General features: G+C 41.3%; 1 protein-coding gene across 1 annotated transcript; it reads left to right on the top strand.

Moving 5' to 3' along the window:
* Positions 1-960: 960 nt before the first annotated feature.
* LOC306966540 (uncharacterized protein) lies at positions 961-23,055 on the top strand. Its single transcript, XM_079561337.1, has 12 exons — positions 961-1,110; positions 10,495-10,557; positions 10,636-10,656; positions 11,104-11,388; positions 13,940-14,060; positions 14,212-14,387; positions 15,791-15,942; positions 16,352-16,499; positions 17,957-18,126; positions 19,599-19,691; positions 20,754-21,025; positions 22,135-23,055. The coding sequence occupies exons 2-12, from the start codon at positions 10,512-10,514 to the stop codon at positions 22,550-22,552; spliced, it is 1,902 nt and encodes a 633-aa protein (XP_079417463.1). The 5' UTR covers positions 961-1,110; positions 10,495-10,511; the 3' UTR covers positions 22,553-23,055.
* The last annotated feature ends 1,692 nt before the right edge of the window (positions 23,056-24,747 follow it).

Below are 24,747 nucleotides of genomic sequence, written 5' to 3'. Positions count from 1 at the left end.
CAGTACAGTAGGAGGGATTTAGCTTGTAATGATAGCGCCCATCTTTGTTACAAGTCAGGTCTTCGGAGAGACACTAAGAAGTAAATATGCATGAAAAAAGACATGCTTTAGTCTGTTTGGGTTTTCAACATTAAACACACAACGTTGAATGAATGCTTGTTGTTTATTCTAGTTATTGTTTATTTAAATGTTACACAGTGTGGCTTTGAACTATACATGATATAGATTGGCAGTTCATGTTGTATTTACATGATGGCATGGTGGTGCATCGGTTAGCACTCGTGCCTCACAGCAAGAAGGCACATTAGCCCATGACTACAATCCGGTGTTCTGTGTTCATTAACATGCACTGTCACCACCAAATGTATGTACCTAAGAGTGACCAGTACTATTATAGGTTAATGATCCAATACTGTGCACAGAAATTCAGCCCTCTTTTTAGAACATATGAAGGCCTGGATTCTTCCGCTGCTGGTACAGGGGAGTAAAGTAAAAACAAAGCTGCTAGCTCTTGGCAAGGGGGGGAAATGGTATCAGAGGCAATTTGAGCACTGAAAGAATCATAATATATCTGGTTGATCTCATTATGACATCAACAGGTGGGGGGCAAGTGTTTTGAGCAAAGAACAGAGGGAATATGCCTCAAGATTGCCCACAAAACAGAACTCTATCTGAGAGCTTATAAAAAACAATTTTGCCTGTAATATTCCGAAGTGTCGCTTTAAACCAGACCGCAAGCTTCAGCGTAATGCAGGTATTAAAACAACAACATGGGTATCAGTTGTATTTGATGTACTAAATCGCGGCTTTTGCCACATTTCAGATTGGATGTTGTCCATCCTTTCCATTTAATATCGAGTGCTTTTGAGAGTGGAGTAGGCCAACACAAGTCTGCCCATCTTCCAAATGTTGAGGCTGGAGTCGTGAAGTGCTGCTCTTGAGGAGGGAGAGAGGAGAGGATAGGAGAGAGGAGAGGAGAGGAGAGGGAGGCGACTGCGCGCGAAGGAAGGCACGTTTTCCCCCCAACTCCAGCAGCATCGGCGCGTCTCCGCTGACCACAGCACGTCTCGGCGGACCGCACCTCGGAATCTAAAGGACAGAGACATAGAGGTATGTCCAAATGTTGTATTGTCAGGATATGGGTCGGTCCCACTCGTGCGTGACTCGTGGACGCATGCCCTGAATAGGTTTGGTGCACGACGGGTTAAATTCTGCAGTTTTTTGGTTGACGCGCTCTTTCCTCGGTCCTGGCCCGGAGGTGAGTGGATACATTGTGACTAATAACGACCGGTGCTGCTTTTAGTAATATATTCTCTTCTTTTAAGTGCAATATGTTCATAGCTTTCTAGATCTTTTCACAATCGGAGGCAGCGATCTGTCTGGAGCGCGCTGAATGTTGTTGGATAAAGCTAATTTTAGAGGCTAGACTTCTCGTGACTGAGCGAGAAAAAAAACGAACAGGTGTCCACAAATATGCGCAAAACGACGCGGGATGCAAGGCGAGCGAATGAGTGGATCGTTCGGCCTTTTTCGAGACAATGACGTTTTAATCATAGGTTAAAACCAGTAGATTTGTTTTTTGTTTTTTGGAGGGTCTACAAATTAAATTGTCAGCAACATACCCGATGCGTGACGTCATTGTCTGACATTGTATGGCAAGTTTATTTTATAGGCTATTCTTCAGCCGTGTAGATTACTTGTGGATTTAGGCCGGTTTATTAGTAGTTATGAGTTATCTTCACAGGCCTAGAAAAAAAAAAAAAGGAAAGGAAAAAGCATCGAAGTCAAGCATCCTCCCTAAAACACCAGAGGAATGGGAGCTCTGCCTCTCAACCTTCACCTGCCCTGTCTCGTCTGCGTCCCGTTTAACTGCACGGTCTCATTCAGTCGGGCGCTGAAGGTCGCCGTTGCATTACATGTGTGCCTATGTTAGTTCGTTCGAGTCTACTTTTATGAGTTTATCTTGGCACGATGAGCGTCATAGCGACACCCTGCGCCCCCAGCTCCTCCCAAATGACCACAGATTTTAATGCATCTAGGCGCAGGCGAGAGATGGTCTCATCCACAGAGCTCTGCAACAGTCCGTGATCACTATCCATCCGGGACTGTTTCCAGTGAGAATCTCAGTCATGGTGCTGTGGTGCTGATGCTTTGGCCAGGGCTTGAAATATTGAGGTGCATTTTGATTTCCTTTTTCTGATTTAGAATGAGTGTGGCCAGGGTTTGGGCCCAGTTTAGTCCAGGGTTTTTATGGAAGACACGCCACCTCCACCACAATAGAGTGTTGACAGATGTTCAATATGTTCTAGACACATTTCAGAGTGTCTCCACAGCAATGACGTTGTAATTTAATGATGCAATAACATCACAGCACTTTTGGCTCTCTCAAGTCAAGCATGTGTGTCTACTCCGGTGGGGCCACGCTGGTGATAAATGAAAGTCTGGGCGGACACCTGGTTTAGTCCCAGTATATTCCTGGTTAGTTTTACACTTGTACTGGTCTTTATGTAGTTTGTCCTGTTATCGTTTTAGTTCAGGTGGTTTAGATCAGTGTGTCTTAACATGTAATAATGCACTGATGCTAATGGTACTCTGCTGTTATAAACTTTATTAACTATTTAAAGGGGGGGTATTATGCAAAATCGACTTTTTCAAGCTTTACACCATGTTATTATGTCATTCCCTCATTAAAAACATGTCTGAAGTGTTGCCTTGGCACATTCACGTATTTTTGAGTAATCTTTAAAAACTCTGGCAGCCATCTTCGGGATAGGTTTGCCTGAGTCCTCCTAGGAACGCCCCCACCTCCTGGAGACGCCTCCAAGCTTTCGTCACCAATCAAGTAACCAGCCACTGCTCCTCAGCAGAACCCCCTCCCCACTGATGCCACAGACAGCGTGTGGAGGGGGCGTGTCGGAAAGGGTCAGAGGTTCTTAAAGAGACAGAGGCCTATTTCAAGCCATTCGCTACAGCCATTTTGAGAGAGCAATTTTAAACAAGGCAGTTATTTTAATTCACTGCATTTACAGACCAACAGAAGGTTTCGTCATCATTGTAGTGTGCTATAGACTGGTGCTATGTGAAAAAGCATAATACCCCCTCTTTAAGCTTAAGTCATATGTTAGTTGACTCATGTCCTGGTTTAGTTGAGTTGTTCTCATCTGGCCCAGCTTCAATCAGGGCCCACCTTCAACTCCAGAAGGCAAGCTGTGTCCAATTAAAAATGTTTATTTCAACTTATAATATATTTTTTTTATATATATAAAGTAATATCAAAATACTCACACACTTCTGCAGTTTTTCGCTTTGATCAGTGAGGCTGCCTATCAAAAATCATCCAACCTGGCAACCCACTGTAAATGGTCTTGTGAATCACGTTTGGGTCCTGGCCCACCAGTTCATTACCGCTGATCTATATTAATTCACCAAATTTAGCTCTGTTTCAGACCTTTATATGTCCAGCTTTAATCCCCTTCGAGCTTCTTTAGACCTGATTGTTGGAAAGTCAAATATTTAAGTGTTTTTTTGTGTTGCAACCTTTGAGAAGCATTTCTAGACCTTTCACAGTAAACATAAAAGAACACTGTAGTTTACCTCTTACATTTCTATGGTGTACATACACAGTCATGGTTTGATATGTGGATATACAGTGGGGAGCCAACATTCCTGTTCACACGTGTGCAGCTGTCTTTACTGTGTCCTTTTTTCCTGATGCTTCATGATTTATACATGCCCAGTGCTGTCACAGGCCGATGTGCGCTCATGTGGGGATAACAGGGCACAGTGTGTGTTTTTCTTTCGTATGCCCTCTCAAACGGAGGCTCTTCTCATGTCCTAATCTGAAGTTGAAATAAAAAGAGAAATGATTATATACGTTGAAGACACAGTGGTGGCTCTGTCGCCTCCGCTGCATCTGCTGTATTTGTAGGTGCTTCCACCAATTTAAATGCGCTGGACAAAGACCCGCCTGTTTTTCAAGAGCTGCTCGGGTTTTAAGTGAAATGGAGGCCCTTGAGTTGATATCTGATGCAAAGAAAATGCTTGGAAAGGAAACTGACTGAATGATTGAGAAAGTTAAAGATACTGTGTACAGTGCATTAGTGAGATTCGGCAAAGTGCTTTAAAGAGCGAAGGTGAAAGGCAAAGATGGAAATGGCTCTGGATGCCTTCTTGTGTCTGGGTTTCCCGCTGGTCAACCTGAGGCTCCCGCTAGATGCTTGTTCATTGCTCAAGGCGAGATGGGTCCCTGGATGCTGCTCCTAACCGGTGGAAAAACGCAGAGAGCACATTTCAAACAAATTCAACTTTCGAGCAGTGAGTGACAAATCTGTGACACTAGCAGATGGCTGTGTTTTACTGCTAGCACTTTCAAATCTTGTAGGACACGTTTTTTTTTCATTTTTTCATGGAGACTCTTCAGTGATGTGTCATGCTTAAGCAGTGGGTGTTGTAGAGCTGCTTTTTTTTGCCTCAAACGCAGGACTTTGAGAGTGAAATGGAGCGAATTGAGGACGGCTCCTTCAGAGACACCAGATTGGCCACAGTTTCTGCACTGCGCCCACGACTGTGACCAACAGATGGACACGGCTTACTGCTATTCAGCCAACCTGCGCCGTTTCAAAGCAATTAAGGGATGATTTATTTCACCGTTTTGTAGCATGCATTGGCCAGATACTGCAATGAGATCAGAGAGTTGCACATTTTTAAACTCTAAGCTTCATGTAGGAAAATTAAGCTACAACTACAGGCTCTTGTCCTGGTTTGTGTCGGCTCTCTGGGGGACAAAAGAAATGTCCACGACTAGAAGGAAATAATATGTATAGAGCTTGTAACCAGTCTGACATTTGACAACAAGAGCACTACTATAACCATGTTCAAACATCCATCTATGATCCATGATTTATTGCAAAAGAAGTGACAAAAGCCAAACAGAAAGCTGGCATGATATTACAGCTATTTTAGATGACTATGACACCGAATGCTGCTGTATTTTGTTTCAATTGCAGTAATAGTCTGTATGCCTCTTATGCTTTGTGCCTGCAGTGCTGTGAGAAACATGCAGCGCAGGCCTGGCTCAGTCTCGCACTCCGTCTAATGTGAGATCTTAATTAAATCCATTAGAAGCCGCAGTGAACAGATTCTGCGACTTCCTTCACGTTATTGCTGTACAAACAAAGCAGATGTGATCAACTCTGGCATCTGTGGTGTGATAATAAGCGACGTGTTACGATATTACACTTTTAATCTCCTCTACACATTCATTAGCGATAACGTGAATGGCAGGTGTTTCTTATGGGACTTTTAATGCCACCTCGCACTAATTCTTCAGCCTTTAATGTATCAGTCACTCAACCTAAAGTCTTAAAGCCACACTGTGAGATAGCGTATTCCAGATTAGAAGTTGCTATGTCTGCACTAGGGCTTGGCCATATCGTTCAAAGTTATACCTGTGTCATTTTTGGACCTAAGCGTAAATTGTAATACCGCTGTCGACGCAATATAATTTCACTTGAGTCAGGACAGAGATTGCAGCTAATGCTACACACTGTATACACTGACTGTGGAGACGAATGAAGCTGCTCTATTGCCTGAGTAGATCATCTTTGCAGCGAAAGGGCTCAGGCTTTGCGTCTTGGATGAAATCTGTCAAGTTGTAGTGTAGTCTACTAGTGATCTATGGCCCTAACAACGACAAAGAAAACCACTATGGAAAGTGGTTAAAGCTGTGGTGTCTTCATCTTGATTCCGGGTAAGAAGTGTTGGGTATTACAAGTTATTTTTTTCGGTAAGGAATATAATATATTCAGAGGAATATAATATATTACTTAAACAAAATGAGGACATATATTAGTCATTGCAATTCAAGTAACTCGAGTTACAAGTGCATTTAAATGGTTTGTAATGAAATGCCAAACCCCCCAAAATAAAATGCAGCACCAAATCAAGTTGGACACTGGCGTATAAAATCTGCAGTTGCGTGTAGCTAACGTTGTCAAAACAAAACACGATAGAATGGGGGAAAGCGATCAGAAAAGGAAATCTTTGACTGCACTTTTGCTCGGTGGTATTATTACTATATTCAGTTTATATTTTGCCAAAAGTTACTCATAAGTATATCAAAGCGCAACTCAGCTACATTTGTGACACAGTAACGTGTAATACAAACATATTACATTTTTAAAATGGTACCAATATAGAATATAGAAGATACTACCATTTTAAAGTAATTGCACAACACGGTGCCATATTGGAAATTCTCTGCAAATGCTCAATGGACGACACTCCAAATAGAGCTTTTTCAGTTGTTTTTATGAAGTAAATAGTAAATGGACTTAACTAATATAGCGCTTTTCTACCTTTTATCCGGCCCAAAGCGCTTTACAGTAAGGAGCCAGTCACCCATTCACACTCTCATTCATACACCAATATACGCAGACACCGGAGGCAAGGTGGGTGAAGTGTCTTGCCCAAGGACACAATGGCAGTGTGCATTTGTGGGAGCTGGGATTCGAACCCACGACCTTCCGATCACAAGACAACCCGCTCTTCCAACTGCACCCCGTCGCACTGTTAAGTTAATAGTTTGGGTTTGTAATTACTTTTTGTGTGAGAGACAGGGTTAAAGGTGCATTATGCAACATTTTATGTGGGGGGGAACATTTATATTTGTGCATATTTGACGTTTTCTTTACTTCACTTTCAATCATGGTGGTCTCTACAATGCTCCAGGACCAATTATGGACTGTCAGCAGTGAAAACCTCTGACCACTGGGATGGTAAGTAAAGGGTCAGGTCAGCTACAAGGTCAACTTCTCCATATAAAAAGTTACATAATGCACCTTCAAGCTTAGGGATGGAAAATAGAAAGACACCTGAAGACAAGCTCATCTAGGCGACCTCTCTTCTTCTGCGTGTGTGTGCGTAACTGCATGCTGTTGTTTGCGGTGGCACCAGCAGCAATGAAGACTGAAGGCTCATTCAAACTTCAAGAACAAGAAGTTCTTGTGTCTTGTGGAGTATGAATGAGCTTCAGGCGACGCAAAATGTCATGTTGCCGGCAAACATGTGTCGCAAATACTTTTTAGGTTATAGCAAAAAGCCAGTGCTCCTACTGATCAGCTGGACACCAACATCAAAATAGACCATGGAAGCGTAAATAAATAAAACCATGGAAACGAGTTGGTGAGGTGATGTCCCGCTCCAAACGAGTCAGGTCGAGGCGAGCTCAGTTTCTGTATTTATTGGGTTAAATGCGCAGTGTGGCTTTAACAACAACAAAAAAACTGAACACAAATGACAAGCTTAATACCAGTGGGACCCATTGAGGGCCACTAGTGGGCCCAACTAAAAACAAAACGCTAGTGCACACTTATGGCTGACTGTGCAGATAACACTTGTTTGCCATTAGTACATTATTGCCCTCTCGATTTTTCCATTCAAGGGCCATAGAAGACTTCCTTTATTTCCAGTTGTATAGGAATCTCCAAGCAATGCCACTTAATGGCATTTCGAGTGGCTTTGAGATCCTCGGCAGATATAATGTCTCTTAGGAAAGTTTTATGTGATTAGAGTATATGATAGTGAAATCGCATCAACAAAGTGAAAAAACACAAGTGGGGTAAGAGGAAAAGTCGGGCAAGTTCAAAAAGAGTTGAGCAGCTTGTTTGAGGTGCATGCGACCATAGTTTATTTTGTTAGGTTTACCTTTTTAGTTTTCATTTTGGACTAAGAGTACTCTACCGCAGACACATGTTTTGGCTTCTCACCACAGCTAGGTCTAGGCCCAGATGAAAAACGAGCTTTAAAAATGAAAAGAATAAATAATTAAAGATTGTACCATTACAAAATACTGTTTAGGCTACAGATGCAAATGTATTTGATACTGGCCAGTATATTAAGTAGCATCCTTCACCTGAAAATTCAGTATTTTCTCTTTTTCGTAATATGATGAGAGGTCGACTGATATGTTTTTTTCTCAGATGATGATTTTTGGGGATTTTTATTGGCTGATATGATAGTGATATTTTTTTAGACAATTTTTTCCAAATGTCTTGTCTATAATCCTGTGTATGATGGTAGATTCCATCACAGCAGATTCCAAGTCCGGCAGATTCCAAGTCCGGTAAGCAAAAATGTGCAACATGACATATCTGAAGTGTGCAGACTTGTGATCGATTTTCATTGGTTGTGGGTCATTTTAAAGGTCTTAACTGAACTCTTTCTAATGCAAAAAATGGGAAGTCTTTATCACTTCCGGGTCTGGAGATATCAGCGTTAGATCAGCCATTAGCCAATATTGTAAAATAGGAAAATATCGGCCCGATATATCGATCTACCTCTAGATAATTACAATATCAACTTGTCATCGAAATGACAGATAAACAATACATTTTTATTGTCAATATATATTGTCTCTATATTTATGTGCTTTTAATTGTCTTTTTTTCTGATGCTATATTTTATTTCTTTCCCTTGGTAGGTTGTATATTATTATATTTAATGTGTGTAGTGGGATGTTTAAAGATGAACTGCTTTTCAAATAAAGCTTTGCTGTCATTTTTAAGCTTGAGAGTTAATTTCTCTAGCATTTAAAGGTCTTCAATTACAGTTTGGCTCAGTATATCAAACTTCATATTCTGTCATCGTGACAGGCCTGTATGACAGAACAGTGCTATTTACTTGTGTAGTTTACTTTGGCTACTGGACGCCCCCCTCATGACATTGTAGGTTTAAATAATGCATGGTTTTCAGAGAGCTTGCGCCTGTAGATGATTTCACTCTTCATAGACGCCGCTGTGACATGGTTGACCTTGACTTGTTGTTATTGATGCAGCAGCGGCGGCGTCTGGCCGTGTGCACTGCAGGTGTCAGTGGGTTCCCTCTGGGCGTTAGGAAATGCACACAGCAGAAAGCCTATTCCTGTGGTCCTGTGATGTGCCGCAGCCTGTGAAGTCTGAACAAACACACAGGAAAACTGTTCAGTCGTCTGTCTGTGCCCCCTCTGTGCTGATGCTCATCCGGAGCATCCCAAATAAGAGGCTAGCGGCTTCTCTTTCCTTATTCAAGAATGCTCGAGCTTTAGGGTCAATTCATTATTGTATTGCAGAGAACACACTTATCTAATATAGAGCACTTGACAGGTTTTATGTTTTTCCCATTATTACTTCGTTTGATGGGATTATGCTGGGGTAAGTAGGCACTAATCAGTGAAGAAAAGACATGTTAAAAAAAAAGTAAACATAAAGAAAATAACACCGGAAGAGTTGAAAATCCATATTCCAAGGACAGAAGTGTTTTGTTCTTCTGCTAAATGATTTTGAGACAATATTTTTTACATTTCTGACATTGAATTTGATGCATATTTAATTGAAAACAGCTTATTGTATTGAAATTAAGCCTACTATCAACATACAGTTTCCAAACTAGCATCATGCTCATTACATTTTACAGAAGGAGGTCCCGAGTCGCATCCTGAAAAGTTTAGGAACCCTTGGTCGAACCCGTGATGCATGTTGTTTACTGTTCCTGTGTAAACATGAGCCTATTGAAATGCACTAGTGCCGGACTGGATGAAAATGTTTAATCGAGTTAATGATGGCCTTTGTAATTAATTATTAGCAATTACTCGTGTTTAAGCATCATTTATTTAGGATTTATATTTATTTTTAGAGGTGTATTTTAGGTGCTTCTTTGTTCCTACATTTGTACCTATTTTAAGTTGTGAGGCAATGGCAGTTTGATTCATTTTGTCAGTGTTGGAGCTATTTGTACTTTGTTTAATTTAGGCTTGAGTTTCATTATCGTCTTTTTTTTGTTGCTAAAGTTAATTTGCTTCATTTTGCCTTCATGCTTATTATTTTTTGTTCATTATTTCTGTTATTTACAGGAAAAAGAATCTAGAGATTTGGTGTTGAAAGATAAAACATCTTATTGCCAATGGATAATTCAGATTTTTCTGTATAATTTCAAAAAGATACTTTTAAATGTAAATGTTGTTTTGTCTGATGGTATGTCTCTGCTTGTTCCATTGCCATTATCATTTTTATCTAAGCGATGATGGTCATTTTTCCAGTGTTGTTTATTGGTCACAGGCAAAGACTAATTTGCATAAGTGGGTCAAGGTGGGACGGCAGGCCACGAGGGCATACAGTATGTTGGCTGCAGAAACGGTTGTCTGTATGCTTGCTGCAAAGTGTCAATAAACCACCTCACATGCATTATTCTGGAGTGGACATTGGTTAATTTTGGACATTTATGGACAAATAGCTAATCCCTGCAGAATGAGAGACATCGGGCATAAGACCTTGCCAAAATGTAAATCACAGAAGTCTTAAAGCCACATTCTAGTTGTCACTAAAAGAGCATTCCCTTTAGTAGCAAGTTAGTATTCGAACTCAAGCATTTAAGATAAGCCTATTTTCAATTATTATTTAGCCTCTCTAAATGACTGTTTATTGCATTATGTATTGATTTTGCAAATGTGTGTTTTTCTAGACTGAACCACCGCCAGGATGTGGACGACCATTGTGGCTGTGCTTAGTGCTCTCCTCTCAACAGGTGGAGTCCCCTTTCAATAATTGTTTGTATGATGCAAGACAAAATATGTATTTATGTTTTTCTTCTCCCCATTTACAGCCCTGTCTGTTCCTGTACAAAGTAAGTTGATATTTTTTCATCATATCTTCAGTTAAAGAGACTATACGGAGTTTAAAAATGTCAAAATGATGTATTTTCCTCCCCCTACATGTTCCAACAATGTCCTATGATGTAGAATGAGCTCAGACCTGTTCACCACAACTGCCTCTAAAATCCTGCACTGTCACTCAAAAAGGTGTTAATTCGGGCCTGAAGTACCGTCATGCATGAGCTTAATATAGAAGGTGCAGTGGCATGTATAACCTGAGGTGGCAGTAGAGAGTATAAAATGGCTAACTTGCATCTAGCCCCTTTAAACAGTAGTTGTGGGCGTTTTAACTATGCAAAATCATATTGTGACACTTGCAGGCCTATTCAACACTATTTAGAGATTGCTGTCGTAATTCAGTGCTTTTCTGTTGCATGTCATTAATAATTTATTATCCTGCATATTCCATCTATTTCCAGCACCCCAAGAGGAGACCATTAAATTGTTCCATGGGGAAGACTTCCACATTTTGCTGCGCTCTCTCAACGTGGAGGTAACTTTTAGAAACATATCGGCGCCCCGCTCTCAGGCCTCGGACGAGCCCCTGATGCGCGGGGGCAAAGCTGTGAGCGAGAGGGCGCAGCTGAACAGCCGCCTCAGCCACCTCATCATCGAGTCAGTGCAGGAGGCAGACGAGGGCCTGTACACCATCAAGGACCCGGAGAACCAAGACGACGTCAAAAAGATTAATTTGATAGTGCGAGGTATGTTGTCATGGCGCAGACGTAAGATAACATTAGATTTGATAATAAAGTAATTGCAGTTAAAGGCATTTTTTCTGATATACACTCTTAGAAGTTTAAACTAACACCAACATCATTAGACTAGACAAGGTCCTACAACCAAAGGCTGAGGAAAGCACTTCTTTTTGGTCCTCATTGCGGAAATACCACCCCCTAATGGCTGGGGACAACTCCAGAAGGTTTATTTTAATATGGGAACCGATGGGGACTTTACACGTGTCAAAAAACACACTCTCACTCTGTGTCCTTCCAATTCCCATATCTTTTAGGTTGAAGCCCCCCCTGTGCATGCTGTAGTCGGGCCGCGCCCCCCTAATACAAAATTGTGGCCTCCACAAATGAATCAAAACATGAAAATAAGTGCTAATAATAAGTAATAAGTTTTTATATCAAATGACGATATAATTTGCTGAGATTATATCACTTAAAGCCTGACTCTCTGACCAGGTAAAGCACTGCCCCCCCGCCCCCAAGCTGGGAACCACTGAACTAGAGGGCATCACTCCTCACTTAGCCTATCAGAGCCTGCATTTTCCCAATAGAGTTCACAGGACTTCAATGGGATTTCCTTCCAAGCAGCTGTTAAGTGACAGGGAGATCATATTGAAGACCACTCTGGAATAACAAGTGATCTTCTCATTAAATGGAGCACATTCTTGCATATTTTTAATGATAAATATACATTTTTCATTTTTTCATTATGACATTTTCAAGGAAGTTCAGCTTCCCTTGTTGTCAGTAAGGTGCTGGTGCTTTGGAAATGGAAGCAACTACTCTCATTTTTTATTGAAAAGTGGTTATAGCCATAGGCAGCTCCAACAGGGTTCCAGGAACGGACAAGTGGAAGAAAATGGATGGATGGATGGATGGATGGATGGATGGTTATAGGATCTGACAACTCAAAATATGAAGCTCATTCTGCTTTCTGTTTAGATGATCATCTCAAGAAACAAAACACACCATGCAAAGAACTTTTGCATTATGTTAAATGTTTTTGCTGTGGATGAATGGATTTGATTCAAACACATTCACATCATATCTGGAGAAAAACCTTCATACTTCACCTAATGTTGAGTGACATTTACAAATGAGCATTGGCTGTTTTCTCTCCAGTAATGTAGATTTAACATTTGGAAACAAAACCATATATTATTTTTAGTCATCTTAAAATGTAAAGCCATTTATCTGTTTTTGTGGTTGAAATTATAAAAGAATCCCACACATGCAACTATATACAACATAAACACTGTTGAAAAATCTAAATTTAAATGTTTATGCTATGCCACATTTCCATTGAAATCACTCTATGAAAGACTTCTTTCACCTGTAGAAACCACAACTCAAGGTCTAGATTGTTGTTTCAGACAGATGATGTAAAACAATTTAGACACAAAAGCCCTAAGTATAATGCAGGAGGCTTCACAGAGAGCTCTGAGTGTTGAAAGAGCTGTGAGTCTGAGGCTCTGTGATTAGACATAGTCGCGTCACACAGTGCTGATGGTGCAGAGCCGCTGTGCTGTGCGTGAAGTCTGTGCAGATAAAGGTGACTGCAGAGCCATATGGTGCTGAATCTGTGTGCTATCAGGAGGCTGTGTGCTGCCAAGCAATCGTTCTGCAGTTATGCTTGAAGGATTTGTCCTTAAATACAGCCAATTGAAGTTTAAGTTGTGTCCTTGGACAAAACTCTGCACCGACTATGCATTTGTGAAAGTGTTCAGGTCACTTTACTGGCCGTTTGTAGAAAACCGAAGCTCAAGGTGCATGGTAAACATATTTATTTGCGAAACATTTCACCCAATAAACAGACTTGGACACAGTTTAGACTAAATTAAAGGGATATTTCAGGATTTTGGACATAGGGCCTCATTTCCTAGTTACCCAGAGATATTTTTTTGTAGTTCTTATATTTGAAGAGTTTTGTGGCGCTAGGCTAGTGCAAGGCTAGCGTATTTCCATGGTATCAGCTAACCTGCTTTAAAAACAGTCTGACCCGCTCCACAGTGCACCTGAGGCTATCACTTATAACGGCAGACTAACCATGTAAATGTCTGTGTCGATAGAATAATTTTTGGAATAGAACTGACCTTGCATCACATGAATGATCGCATTTTGAGGGACTATTTTCTTGCAGATCACTAGCTTATACAACCACGAAGCTGATGCTGCTAAAATATAAGTTCTTTTAAATGCAAAATGGTTAAAATTATTTTACAGACATAGAACATATCGGTCGGCCTCTAATTGCAATTATTGTGACAGGCCAATATCTCAGCTTGAACTGGTTCTTGGAAGGTCAAATATTGTATGAAGTGGTGTGTATTGATAACCCGCTCAAAAAACAACATTGTGATTATTAGAAGCGCATTTGGTATTGTTGGCATTGTTTGTTTATGTTCAATGTTTTAATGTTTAGCTGCTCTTACCGTGTATAACCTTGAATGTTACACAACAATCTCCATCAATTGACAGGTCTCACAGAAAAGCTATTAATTGAGTTTACTTCCTGTTGTAGATTGTTCGAATGAGGAGTCGGTGAAGTACGGAGACAATTACCATATTCCTCTTCAGAGTATAACTCCTCCCATCACACTGGAGTACAGGCCCATCTCAGTGGAGGCCAACCTGACCAGCAAGTGAGTCCACACAATCGGTTACCTAGACATGTTGTACCAGCTTCATAAAAGTGACACATTTTGCTTTTAAACAACTCAAAACAAGATTATATTTTATCGTTTTAAAGCCAATAATTATCAGCGGATTATGAAGCCTGTATTTGCCTCTTAGACCGGCTCTGGTGTTAATGACCGCTGCCAAAGCGACTAGAGAAGGATATCAGGATCGGATCATCATCAATGAGAAGGACATCACGCTCAGGACTGTCACCGGGGCAGACGAGGGCAGCTACGCTGTCCGAGAGGCCAAAGGAAAGATCCTGTGGAAAATGTGTCTCAATGTAAGAGGTGAGAGTCAGATGGAGCACAACGATTTTTTGAAATTATTATTCTTTATTTGATATATAAAATTGTAATAAAAAACATGCTTGCAAACAAGGGGATGAGTCACAACTTAATTATTACATTTTATCAATTTCATGAACTAGCCTGCTAGTTCATGAAATTGATGTAATGCAATAATTAGAAGCACAGTGTTTTTTAAAATAATGACCGAGTTTTTATACCCAAGGAGGACAAAACTAATTTTGCAACAAAACAGTAGTAGTGTAGTGCCTTTAAAGGTACAGGCCACTGCTTGTCCATGATGAGATATGTTCTTACCTGAGCTTAGACGAGTTGATGCATAACTGTCTGATCTTTACGCGTGTGCTCAGTCACGCAAAAAGACCAAAGATGCCGTTAGCATTTAGCCTCTCCTCCTCCTCTCCTCTATGGGGCCAAACGGGGGTGAAGTTAGAAGCGACCAAGCTCTTCCACGTTTTCCCTAATTAAATACGGTTACGTGAGTAGTTACATGATCCAAGTATAGCTACACAAAATTAAACACGTCGATTTTCTAAGCGGATAAAAAGGGGCACTATATTGTGAGGCGTAATAACACCTTAGGAGCACTTAGACATCCAGACAGCCAGACAGGTATGCATCAACTCGTCTAAGCTCTGGTAAGAACATATCTCTGTGTATCTCAGCCTGTTCCTTTAAAGTTCATATGACGGCATATTCAGGTTCTTGGACACTTAAGCATTTGGATATTTCACATTATAACTTAAAGGTTTTATAGATTGGTTTTAAACAGAGCTTCTTATTGCATTTTTAGCACCATGGTTCTTTACAGGGGTGAGTTTATATGTTTCATATCTTGCTTCACAATACTGTCAATGTAATGCAAGCAACAACAACTAACTGATTAATTCACGATAAATAAATAAAAAGACTTTATAATGAAATGCTCTCCACACTAAGGTTTTTTAGCTACGATATCTGCTTTTACAATATACTGAAGGACAAAACAAATATGCAACTAGGAAAAAAAAAATCTGGTAGAGGGCAGTCAAAGTACTGTTGTGAAGGCAACTACTGTAAATGAGCATAATATCAGCAGATAAGCTTTTGAAATAAAGACTGAACATGTCGTGAAATGTGTTAATGAGAGAAATACAACTCCTGGTCAGATTTTGAGGAGGGAACAAAAGAAAAAAAGAGAACAAAGTCAGTGTTGCATAATGTGGGTCCTCAGATGGTTGACCTGTCTCTCCATTAGGACGCCGCCATTTACCCTTTTTAGTGATTATGTTCTTTCTCTCAGCCCTAATGTGTTTTTAAAGAGGCAGCTGTTAATGGGCTGAAGCATTTTAGACTCTTAAGTGTGATGTATGTTTTGTGTGTTTTTTGTTGTGTCTTCGCTTCAGAGCACCAGCACTTCCTGGAACTGCCGCTGGGGAAACGGATGAAGATCAACCTGATTCTGAACAACTCCCTGGTCCAGCTGCACTACACCCGCAGCTCTGACCCCGCCCCACGCACGCCCCACCTGCTGCTGGACAAGGGGAACTTCACCAGTGTACATGCCATTATCTTCTAACTAATGTCACTAAAGCACAGCGATGGCATCAGCATGAAATTAAACTTGCGACCAAATGTTGCACTGTCAATCAGTTTGGACCATTTTGCCTGAAAGCTTAGTTTTATCGCACGTTTGGGAGCTGTATTGTGACATCCCTCGACTTCGCTCACATTCGCCGTAGCTATAACTATTGACCTCTTTCAGAAGTGTATCTAACACTAACAGTAAGTGTGTCTAACAGTGTACCTTATGAATAATTTCACATGGGTAAAGGTTTACATAAGCTTCAGAGCATAACATTTACACCAAACTGTATTTTTAGAGGAAAGAAAATACCGCACAAAACCGTCCCCCATTTAATCAATGCCTTATATTTGTTGTTAATGAATTTGTGTATGTTTTGCAGGCTCAAACAGAGCTCGATTTTGAGGGCCGCATTTCTCTGGAAGGAAATGTGTTTATCTTGGACCAGATCAAGCCGTCGGACGCCGGAGAGTTCAAAGTTACTGATATCCTGGGGTTCACTGTGACCATCGTTCACCTTGAATTAAAACGTAAGCGTTATACGTTATAAAACTACCGCATAACGCGCACAGGGCTGACAAGTGAGATCAAGTGGAAGATGATATTCCGCTCTTGCGCTGCCAAAGTAAGATCACAATAATTACCCCTTAGTAACTCTATTTTCAAATGTATACATGCTTTTAGGAAAAAAAAAAAAAAGGTTAAAGTGATAGTCTGGAAGTCTAAATGTTTTACAAATTATATAAAATGCGCTAAATCGACCACCTGGTCTTACATTTTGATATTAAGTAAGTAATAATATAGTATATATATTCCATCCATCCATTTTCTTCCACTTGTCCGTTGCCGGGTCAGTTGTTGGAGGTGCCCAAATCACACTGCACCAGGCCCTTATGGCTCCTCCTGCATGTGGTGGGTCCACAGGAGGACGGCCTCATGATTCTAAGGCCTGTTGGTCTCTCATAAGGGGCGTCTGAACCGCTCATTGTCTGACCCATCACCTAGGACCTGTTTGCTATGGGAGACCCTACCAGGGGCACGAAGCCCCCGACAGCAGAGCTCCCAGGATCATTCGGGTGATCAAACCCCTCCACCGCGTTAAAGTCGCGGTTCCAGGAGGGATTGTAGTATATATATAGTAGTAGTAGTAGTAGTAGTAGTAGTAGTGTATATATATTATTTTTTGTAAAGTTCCTCCTTCCCGGATCTCAGCAACTACTCAGAGTCTAATCTCCTCCCGCGTTGACCAATGAGACGAGCTTTTCCTGTGAACCAGCCTGTCAGGTCCAATCAGGAGGGAAGGGGGAGGGGCTTGATCGTTTATTAAAATTCAGTTCCTGTTTTTCTCATTTTGCACACTAAGAAGGGCTTTCTGGTTAAAGAGGGAAGGAATTTGATTGTCAACCTTCAAATTTCACTCTCTCTCATCACTTTGCAAACTTACAGACTATCACTTTAATGTTTAACCTCTTAACCCGCACCTGAACCGAGCACATTTGTCTTTACCGAAATCTAAAAGCGTCTTGAAAAAAGTGTCAAAATAGCAACAAAAATTAGACGAAAACGAGGATGAAAAGGCAACAAGTGACAAAAATGGGACGAAAATGCTACAAAAAAAGCCACAAAAGAGATAAACAAAAGCGACAAAAAAGAGACGGAAACGCAACCAAAAAATACAACAAAAGAGATACAGAAAAGTGACAAAAATGTGACAAAAATGCAACAAAAATGCAATGAAAAATAGGATACGATAGGCGTTTAGATTTGGGTAAAGCTGAACTGGAGAAAATGCACTCAGTTGAGGCGGGGGTTAAGAGGTTAAAAGGTTTTAGCTTCTGAGTTACCAGTGCGACACAAGAGCCATATTAATCCTCAGCCTTTGTTATGTTTTTACTGGACATTCACCCTGCCCATTCACGTCCCTCTAAATCATTTACTCCACTGCCACTCTCCTCTTCACCGTCGTCTTTTCCAAACCTCTGTGCAGCCTTCAAACTGGAGAAGCTGTATGTGGCTATCATCGCACTGCTCGCTTTCGTGGTGTTCCTGCTTCTGGCCTGCCTCGTTTCGTGTCTGTTCAAAGTGAGGAAGAGGGCCAAGAGGAGCGCCGCTCTGGATAAGCTCGCCCATGAGGACGACGGGGAGGCCTTCCGACAGGTGAGACGTGCGGAAAGTGGCATTATCTTGACGCTGCCTTCATTTGAGATTTATTAAACAGAAACTTTAATGTACACCAGGAGTATTATCTAGCTTCCCAAAATGATAAACCTAGGAAATAGGCGATGGAAGGAATTTTTTTCAACGGTGGTTCTCAACTCTGAACACGGCGTGTCTTTGCAGAGTTCTATTTATTTCGGTAGTAGGAGAAAGCAGGGAGGGTTGGGCCGTTGGGAGCGTTGGGCCACTAAGTGTTATAGAGAAACTGAGAGTATATGGTCGTAGAGTGTGATGTCACTAACTGTTCATGGAAGCTTGACGGCAGCTGCCTGAAAGATCAGTAAACCAGAGTAAAAAAACTAAAACATACCAACTTTTGTAAACTTTTGCTTGTCAAGTGAAAGTTAGCTTTCACACTTTAGAACTTAACTTTAATTTCTCATAATTTCCAGGATGAATAGACATAATCTAAAGCCTTAATCAATTGGTGAAAACATCTAAAATGGCCGACTGGGGAGCCTTGGGCCACACAGAAGACATTGTCCCAAGCCTTTCTATTAGTGATTGTATCCGGCTCGAAGGACCAATATTAGAGATTGTAGGACTGTATTATAATCTGGAATTCGGACACAAAAGGGCAGTTTAGGAATTTTAATTATGCATTCATCTGTTAGAAAGTCTGTTACAAATATCTGGGGATGATTATACACATAACTGAGCAACTACTTTCATCTCAAACTCTGAGGAGTGACTGAAGAAGTGGTGGATGGTCTGTTATTGTGAATCTTCTGTTTTGCAAACCTAGACAAGGAAGACTTTATTAGAACTTATGAATCCAGAGATTGTTGTTCTCATGCTGTTCCCCTTTATCTGTAGGAGGTGCAATACTTTTAATTTAATTTATTCAGTTTCTGTTGAATATTAAAGTCTCTTGATTTACTGGTGTGGTGAGAGTGTACTTACTTACATGCCAAGATGTTTAAAGTCTTGGCAGCGAAGCTAAGAAATGTCTTATGTGGCCCAATCCTCCCCACTCTCCCCTAATCATGTGGCTAATAACCCCACAAAGCATGGTAAATGGTAAATGGTCTCAACTTATATAGCGCTTTTCCACCTACATTAGGCACTCAAAGCGCTTTACAGCAAGGATCCACTCACCCATTCATACTCTCATTCATACACCAATGTACGCAGACACTGCATATTTTCCAATCAAACTACAGAGAAAAAGCTCTTCCTGTATGATCATGCGATTCTCGTGATAGTCCTGACTCCCAGGTTAAGAACCCCTGCAATAGAGGACCAGGAGAGCCAGTGCAGATGTATTAAATCTAGGAGACAAGATAGAACAAGGCAATGACTCCGTAAGCATCGCATCCTCCACCATCTGAGCACAAACGCCATTAGTCCCCAGCTCAGTTTTAGCAGGAAAATTAGTCAGCTGCGTAATGTTACTCTCTGCTTTATTCAAGGTTGTTAAAAACATCGCCAAACTCAGCGAGGAATCCAAGCATTCTCAGGCGGACACCACGGAGAAATCGCAAAGCACCGAGGTGGACATTAAAGTAAGTCAGTGTCCGGCTTTTCACTGTTTTATCGGGAGGAAAAGAAAAGCACAAATCATGACTCAAATGTGTTTAATGTGGAAAAATAAAATACTGACAATGTGCAACAATGGTATAGTCTTGCAAACCATAGGCTGCTACACTGAGATTGAGGTGTGAAGTAATGAGTAGAAAAATACACCGCCTGACAAAAAAGCTGTCACAAAGAAAGGTCACACGCTTTAATGGACCGCCTTAAGCTTTGATTAAAGCACGCATTCGATGTGTCATTGTTTCAATAAGCTCCTGCAATGGCAAAAGATCCAGTGTTGTGTTCAGATGGGGTTAAGATCTGGAGTCTGTGGCCAGTCCATGTGTGAAAATGATCCACTCTTTCACAATGTGAGCCCGATGAATCCGGGCATTGTCATCTTGGAATATGCCTGCGCCCTCAGGGAAGAAGAAATCCATTGATGGAATATATACAGACGGCATCATGTCATACAAGGGGGCGTGGCCTAACAGAGGGGGAAGACAACCTCTCATGGAAATCACAATTTTTTAAAATTTTAGCAGTTTTCTGGCAGAATACAAACATATTTATCACACACAAAAAATGCATTTGTTGCTAACGCATATGTACCATTGACATAACATTAGCTTTCTGGTTAGCATTGTCCAATTTTTAAGTATTTATGGGCTGTTGAACCACTTTTCTCCTCTCCCAGACTCTGTATCTTTATTTAGTAGAAACATATATTCATAATTCAGCATTTGTTAATAGGAGAGTAATGGGAGAGAAATGGGAGAAAGTTCATTTTTTCCCCTCTATGTTGTCCCCCTCTGGATGTTTTGAACATGACCATATATGGCGGAGTCCAGAGACGCGGTCTGTATCTATATTGCCTGGAAAAATCTAGACCCACCACTGTACCAGCAATTGAGTCTGATAAGGTTCCGCATCGATTTCTACAGCAACATACGCAAGCAAACAGGAAACGGAGTAAAACAATCAGCGAACCTATGTATATGTATACAGTATGTACCTATGTATTGCATCTCATCCTCATTTTCTTGTGTCAGGGTCTGGAGGTGTCGTCCAAAGAGGTGGGCGGGGGGAACCTGGAGACGAGTGATTCTGGCGTGGGCTTCAACACTGCTCTGCCCCTGGACACTGACACGGACGCCGCGGACGCACTCCCGGACTCCGAAGCTGCCAGCATCACGGCCCCCGCTGAACCCAAGCCCTCCCCCCCACCGGCTGCTGCTGCTGCCGCGCCTCAGCCCTCCGCTCCACCGGCTGAACAAACCAAGCCCCCTGCTCCCTCCGCTCCTGTGGCTGCAGCTGAAATCAAGTAATAACTTATTTATTGTGTGTTTTGTACCGGTAAAGGCTGTATGAAGGTGGACCCCTCAGCCTTGAGAGTAATGACCACGGACAGGATCAGAACAGGTTTGGTGAACTTTGTGACGTATATCAGAGTGGGGGCTGCCGTTTTAACTGAGGGCAAGAGAGAGACAGACTCAATATGCAGGATTACAGAAACAAATTAAACAAAACTCCATTCAATGTATGTTTTTGATGATGGTTTAACATTATAACAAAGTTTGAAGCTCAAAAATGTAAATTTTGCATGATAGGCTTGTTTTACGAGAGACATTACAGGAAATACAAAACTATTGTTTTCTCAATGTTTAGGTTTTGGGACAGTTTGCTCTCTTAACATGTAAATATTTATGTGGAAACATAAAAATTATTCAATCTACACATAAAGAAGCTTTTTCTACATCAAGTTTGAGAGCTGTAGTTGTTCATCCTCCATCCTGTAGTAGTTCATCCTCTACCACTTTAGCACAACTCATCCACTTCCAAGATTCTATCTGGAGCTGTGTTTTGACCCATTCACGCATCTTTGAGCACTCGTTGAATCTTCTTCAGTGGCTGTTCTTAGCACCTTGTTTGACAGCTCCTCAAAAGCAGGCGCACATTTCTAGGAAATGCTTTCCCTTACCTCTCAATCTCTCAACTTAGTTCTTTTATCGCAAATTAAAAACACTCACCATCGCTTCACTACAGCCGCACGAGCCGCACTGGCCTTTTTCTCCTTGTTGAAACAGCTGTGCAGAAAAGGGGAGCAAGAAGAGGGTGTGCCATGTGTGGGAGGACCTTAGGATGAGATCTCTTGAAAATCAGCTGTTTTAGATAGTGAATTTTCTAACCAACAAAATGTAAGACAGTGATAAACATGTGTTTGAGATTATGACCAAATACCTGCAAAAGGCATATTACCCCCTCGTAAAAGTTTTGACCACTCTTATTATTAATGAAATGTGTTTTTGTTCATAAAATCATTATATAGTGTGCAGAAGGAGCCCAGGAACAAGAATATGCTCCTGGACTCAAGCTGGGATATTATAAAAGAGGAATAGTGTTTTCTTATAATGTTGGTCTCTCTATTTTTAGGCCATTGAAAACATCACCTCAGCCCAAAAAAGCCCCGGAGCCGCCTGTGGAATCCAAGCTGGAACCCCCTCAATCCACTGAAGTGAAGCTGAGCCCTGCGCCGAGCCCCGAACCAAAGGCCAGCCTGAGCCCGATCAGTCCCAAACCAAGCCCAAGTCCCGCTGCTTCTCCCGCGCCGGAAACCAAGACCACCCTGGCTCCTTCGCCCGAGAAGCCGAAGCCCGCCACCCCGGAGCCGATCACCAACGGCACGCCCGAGATCGGGCCCGAGCTCAAAGTGAGTCCGGATCACCCGAAGGCCCCCAAAACCCCGGAGGTGGAGATTAAATCGAGCAGCGGTGCGATAGATGCCAAAGCGGCGGATCCCAGCAAAGAAGCCACTGTAGCCGCCGAGTCCGCTAAAACCACTAGCATCTAAAAACTGCTACGGGAAAAGACTTTATTTTGTTTCTTCATAGCTTCACAGTAGACAATGGAGCCCCACTTACCAACGAGGAGGATACGACAAAAGCCTGGGGTGAGGACAACCACTTACTGTAACTGTTACATTGTATTACTCACAGTATTATCATCATTATGTAACTCTACCACGTGACATTGGGGACTTTTTGAACTAACTTCTCTTCAATACCAGAACTAAATCACTTAATCGTCATCTTTACGGATTAACTGCCAAACTGCAAATTAATCCTTTGCAGAGTTTACAGCTAAAATTAACATTTTCTAATATGAAAACATAGCTTGTAGTTTTCACAATTTTGCTAAAAATTTTGACTGGAATGACTTACTGACCTTCACTAACTAATTAGCATCGTAGTTCGTGAACTAAAAACAAAATGTCTTCATGTAGGGCTGCACAATTTTACCTTTGACATTTTCTTACAACTGTTGCGATAAGACACGATCAGTTAAACACACACAAGAGCATTAACATTTAAGAAGATGGAAACAAACAGCGCGGTCTCAAAGAAATGTCAGTCTTTGCGATTATGCTAAGTGTCTGCAACCCTCCATTGTCATTTTGATTCAATTGCAGTAAAGTGTTGAGCCCTATTTCCATCTAGAAAACACAAGCCATTTTGGACACGGCTAAGATAACGCCATTGCATTACACAATGTTAAATTATAATTCATCGTAAGCTCTACTAACAAGACGATTGCTGTTCTCCAGATTCCACTCTAGAAGTATGGGCATGTAAAGTGTAGGAGATGTCTCAAGATAAAATAACTGAAGGCATTTTTCTACCTCATGCTTCACCAGACCGTTGAAATTAGATGTACAGTACTTTGGCTTTCACTGGCGATGGACAAACCAAGCCATGGGATATTTACAGTTTATCTACATCTACGTCAACAAGCATGTGTCTATGTGTAAATAACAGGCATTACAGCCACAGATAAGATATTAAAAATGAATTCTCAACCATCCAGGATAGTAAATACAAGTCGATGTGGCCAATCTCGCCATTTTCTTCATCAGGGCCAAAGATGTTAAGTGGACTCAAGCACAGACAGGGCAGTGGATGTTAGACAACAACAAATAGGAATCACAGGAGCCGTGGTTCAAGTCTCCAGGGCATTAAAAAGTACCAACATGGTCTAAAGCAGGGGTGTCAAACTCTTTGTGGGTCGTGGGCCGAAATTCAGCTCCCACGGGGGGTCGTGGGCTGCATATAATAGAGAACATTTTTCCAATAAATGAATAATAATTAGCTGTGATTTGGTCAAAGCCCCAACTTGACTGTAGCTTCATTAATAACAATGGCTTACACTTGTATTGCACTTTACAAGCCTGTGTCACAAGTTCCTCAAAGAACTACATTGTAGTCATTATTCATTCACTCCACACTTGGTGGTGGTAAGCTGTTATTGAAGCCACAGCCGCCCTGGGGCAGACTGTCCATTTACCACGTGGCTATATAATGTGTTGTTCATATCCTGAGCTCTTATTATGTCAGTGCCCTCTGCTGGACACGTGTGGGACTCTTTCCTTTTTTAAATTTAATGCCCCCTAGTGGCTGGAATGGGCAGGGGCCGGACTAAATCATCTCCGGCCGAATGTTTGACACCCCTGGTCTAAAGCATGTTGACAGTTGCCCGTTTTGGCCAATTCTCGTTCCTCCATTTGATGAAATGTTTGCAAATCTGAAGACATGAAATTTGTCCTGATTTATTTCTGCGTTTGTGGTATTTGGGCACTAAAAAGCATTACATTTGACTTGCATCTGCCTGTATAAACCTTGAGTCCCACTTAACCTGCAAAAAAAGCTGCTTTAATTTCCACATTCAACACTTTCACACATATTACAATTTCCCAATTTATGGAAAAAATAAATGTCTGGAGAAAACACAGGTTTCTCTACACCCAAAAGATGTCACAAAATTAAGTATTCAATGTCCGAGGGAGGATTTCTGTGACTTAAAGTAAACTATCTGTTCCCCCAGTGTGACACAAACAGTAGTCTTGTACATAGTGCATGTGTTTGCCAGTCTAACCCTTTAGGACTGAATGGTTGGATATACAATATGGTTGTATAGTATTTATAATTAAACATAAAAAATTTACTACAACAATATCTCACCAACTTTTATGTACACGATATATAGGCTCAT

Source organism: Gobius niger (genome assembly GCF_951799975.1).
Source record: "Gobius niger genome assembly, chromosome: 8".
Classification (NCBI taxonomy): domain Eukaryota; kingdom Metazoa; phylum Chordata; class Actinopteri; order Gobiiformes; family Gobiidae; genus Gobius; species Gobius niger.
The sequence above is the reverse complement of the archived record's forward strand: the minus strand, read 5'-3'. Positions and strand labels throughout refer to the sequence as shown.

Bases quoted from the DNA above. Each gene is read 5' to 3' on its own strand.
- LOC306966540 (XM_079561337.1), top strand. From the start codon at position 10,512: ATGTGGACGACCATTGTGGCTGTGCTTAGTGCTCTCCTCTCAACAG. The intron at 11,389-13,939 runs GTATGTTGTCAT...TTCCTGTTGTAG, and splicing joins GATTAATTTGATAGTGCGAG to ATTGTTCGAATGAGGAGTCG. The intron at 14,061-14,211 runs GTGAGTCCACAC...TTTGCCTCTTAG, and splicing joins GAGGCCAACCTGACCAGCAA to ACCGGCTCTGGTGTTAATGA.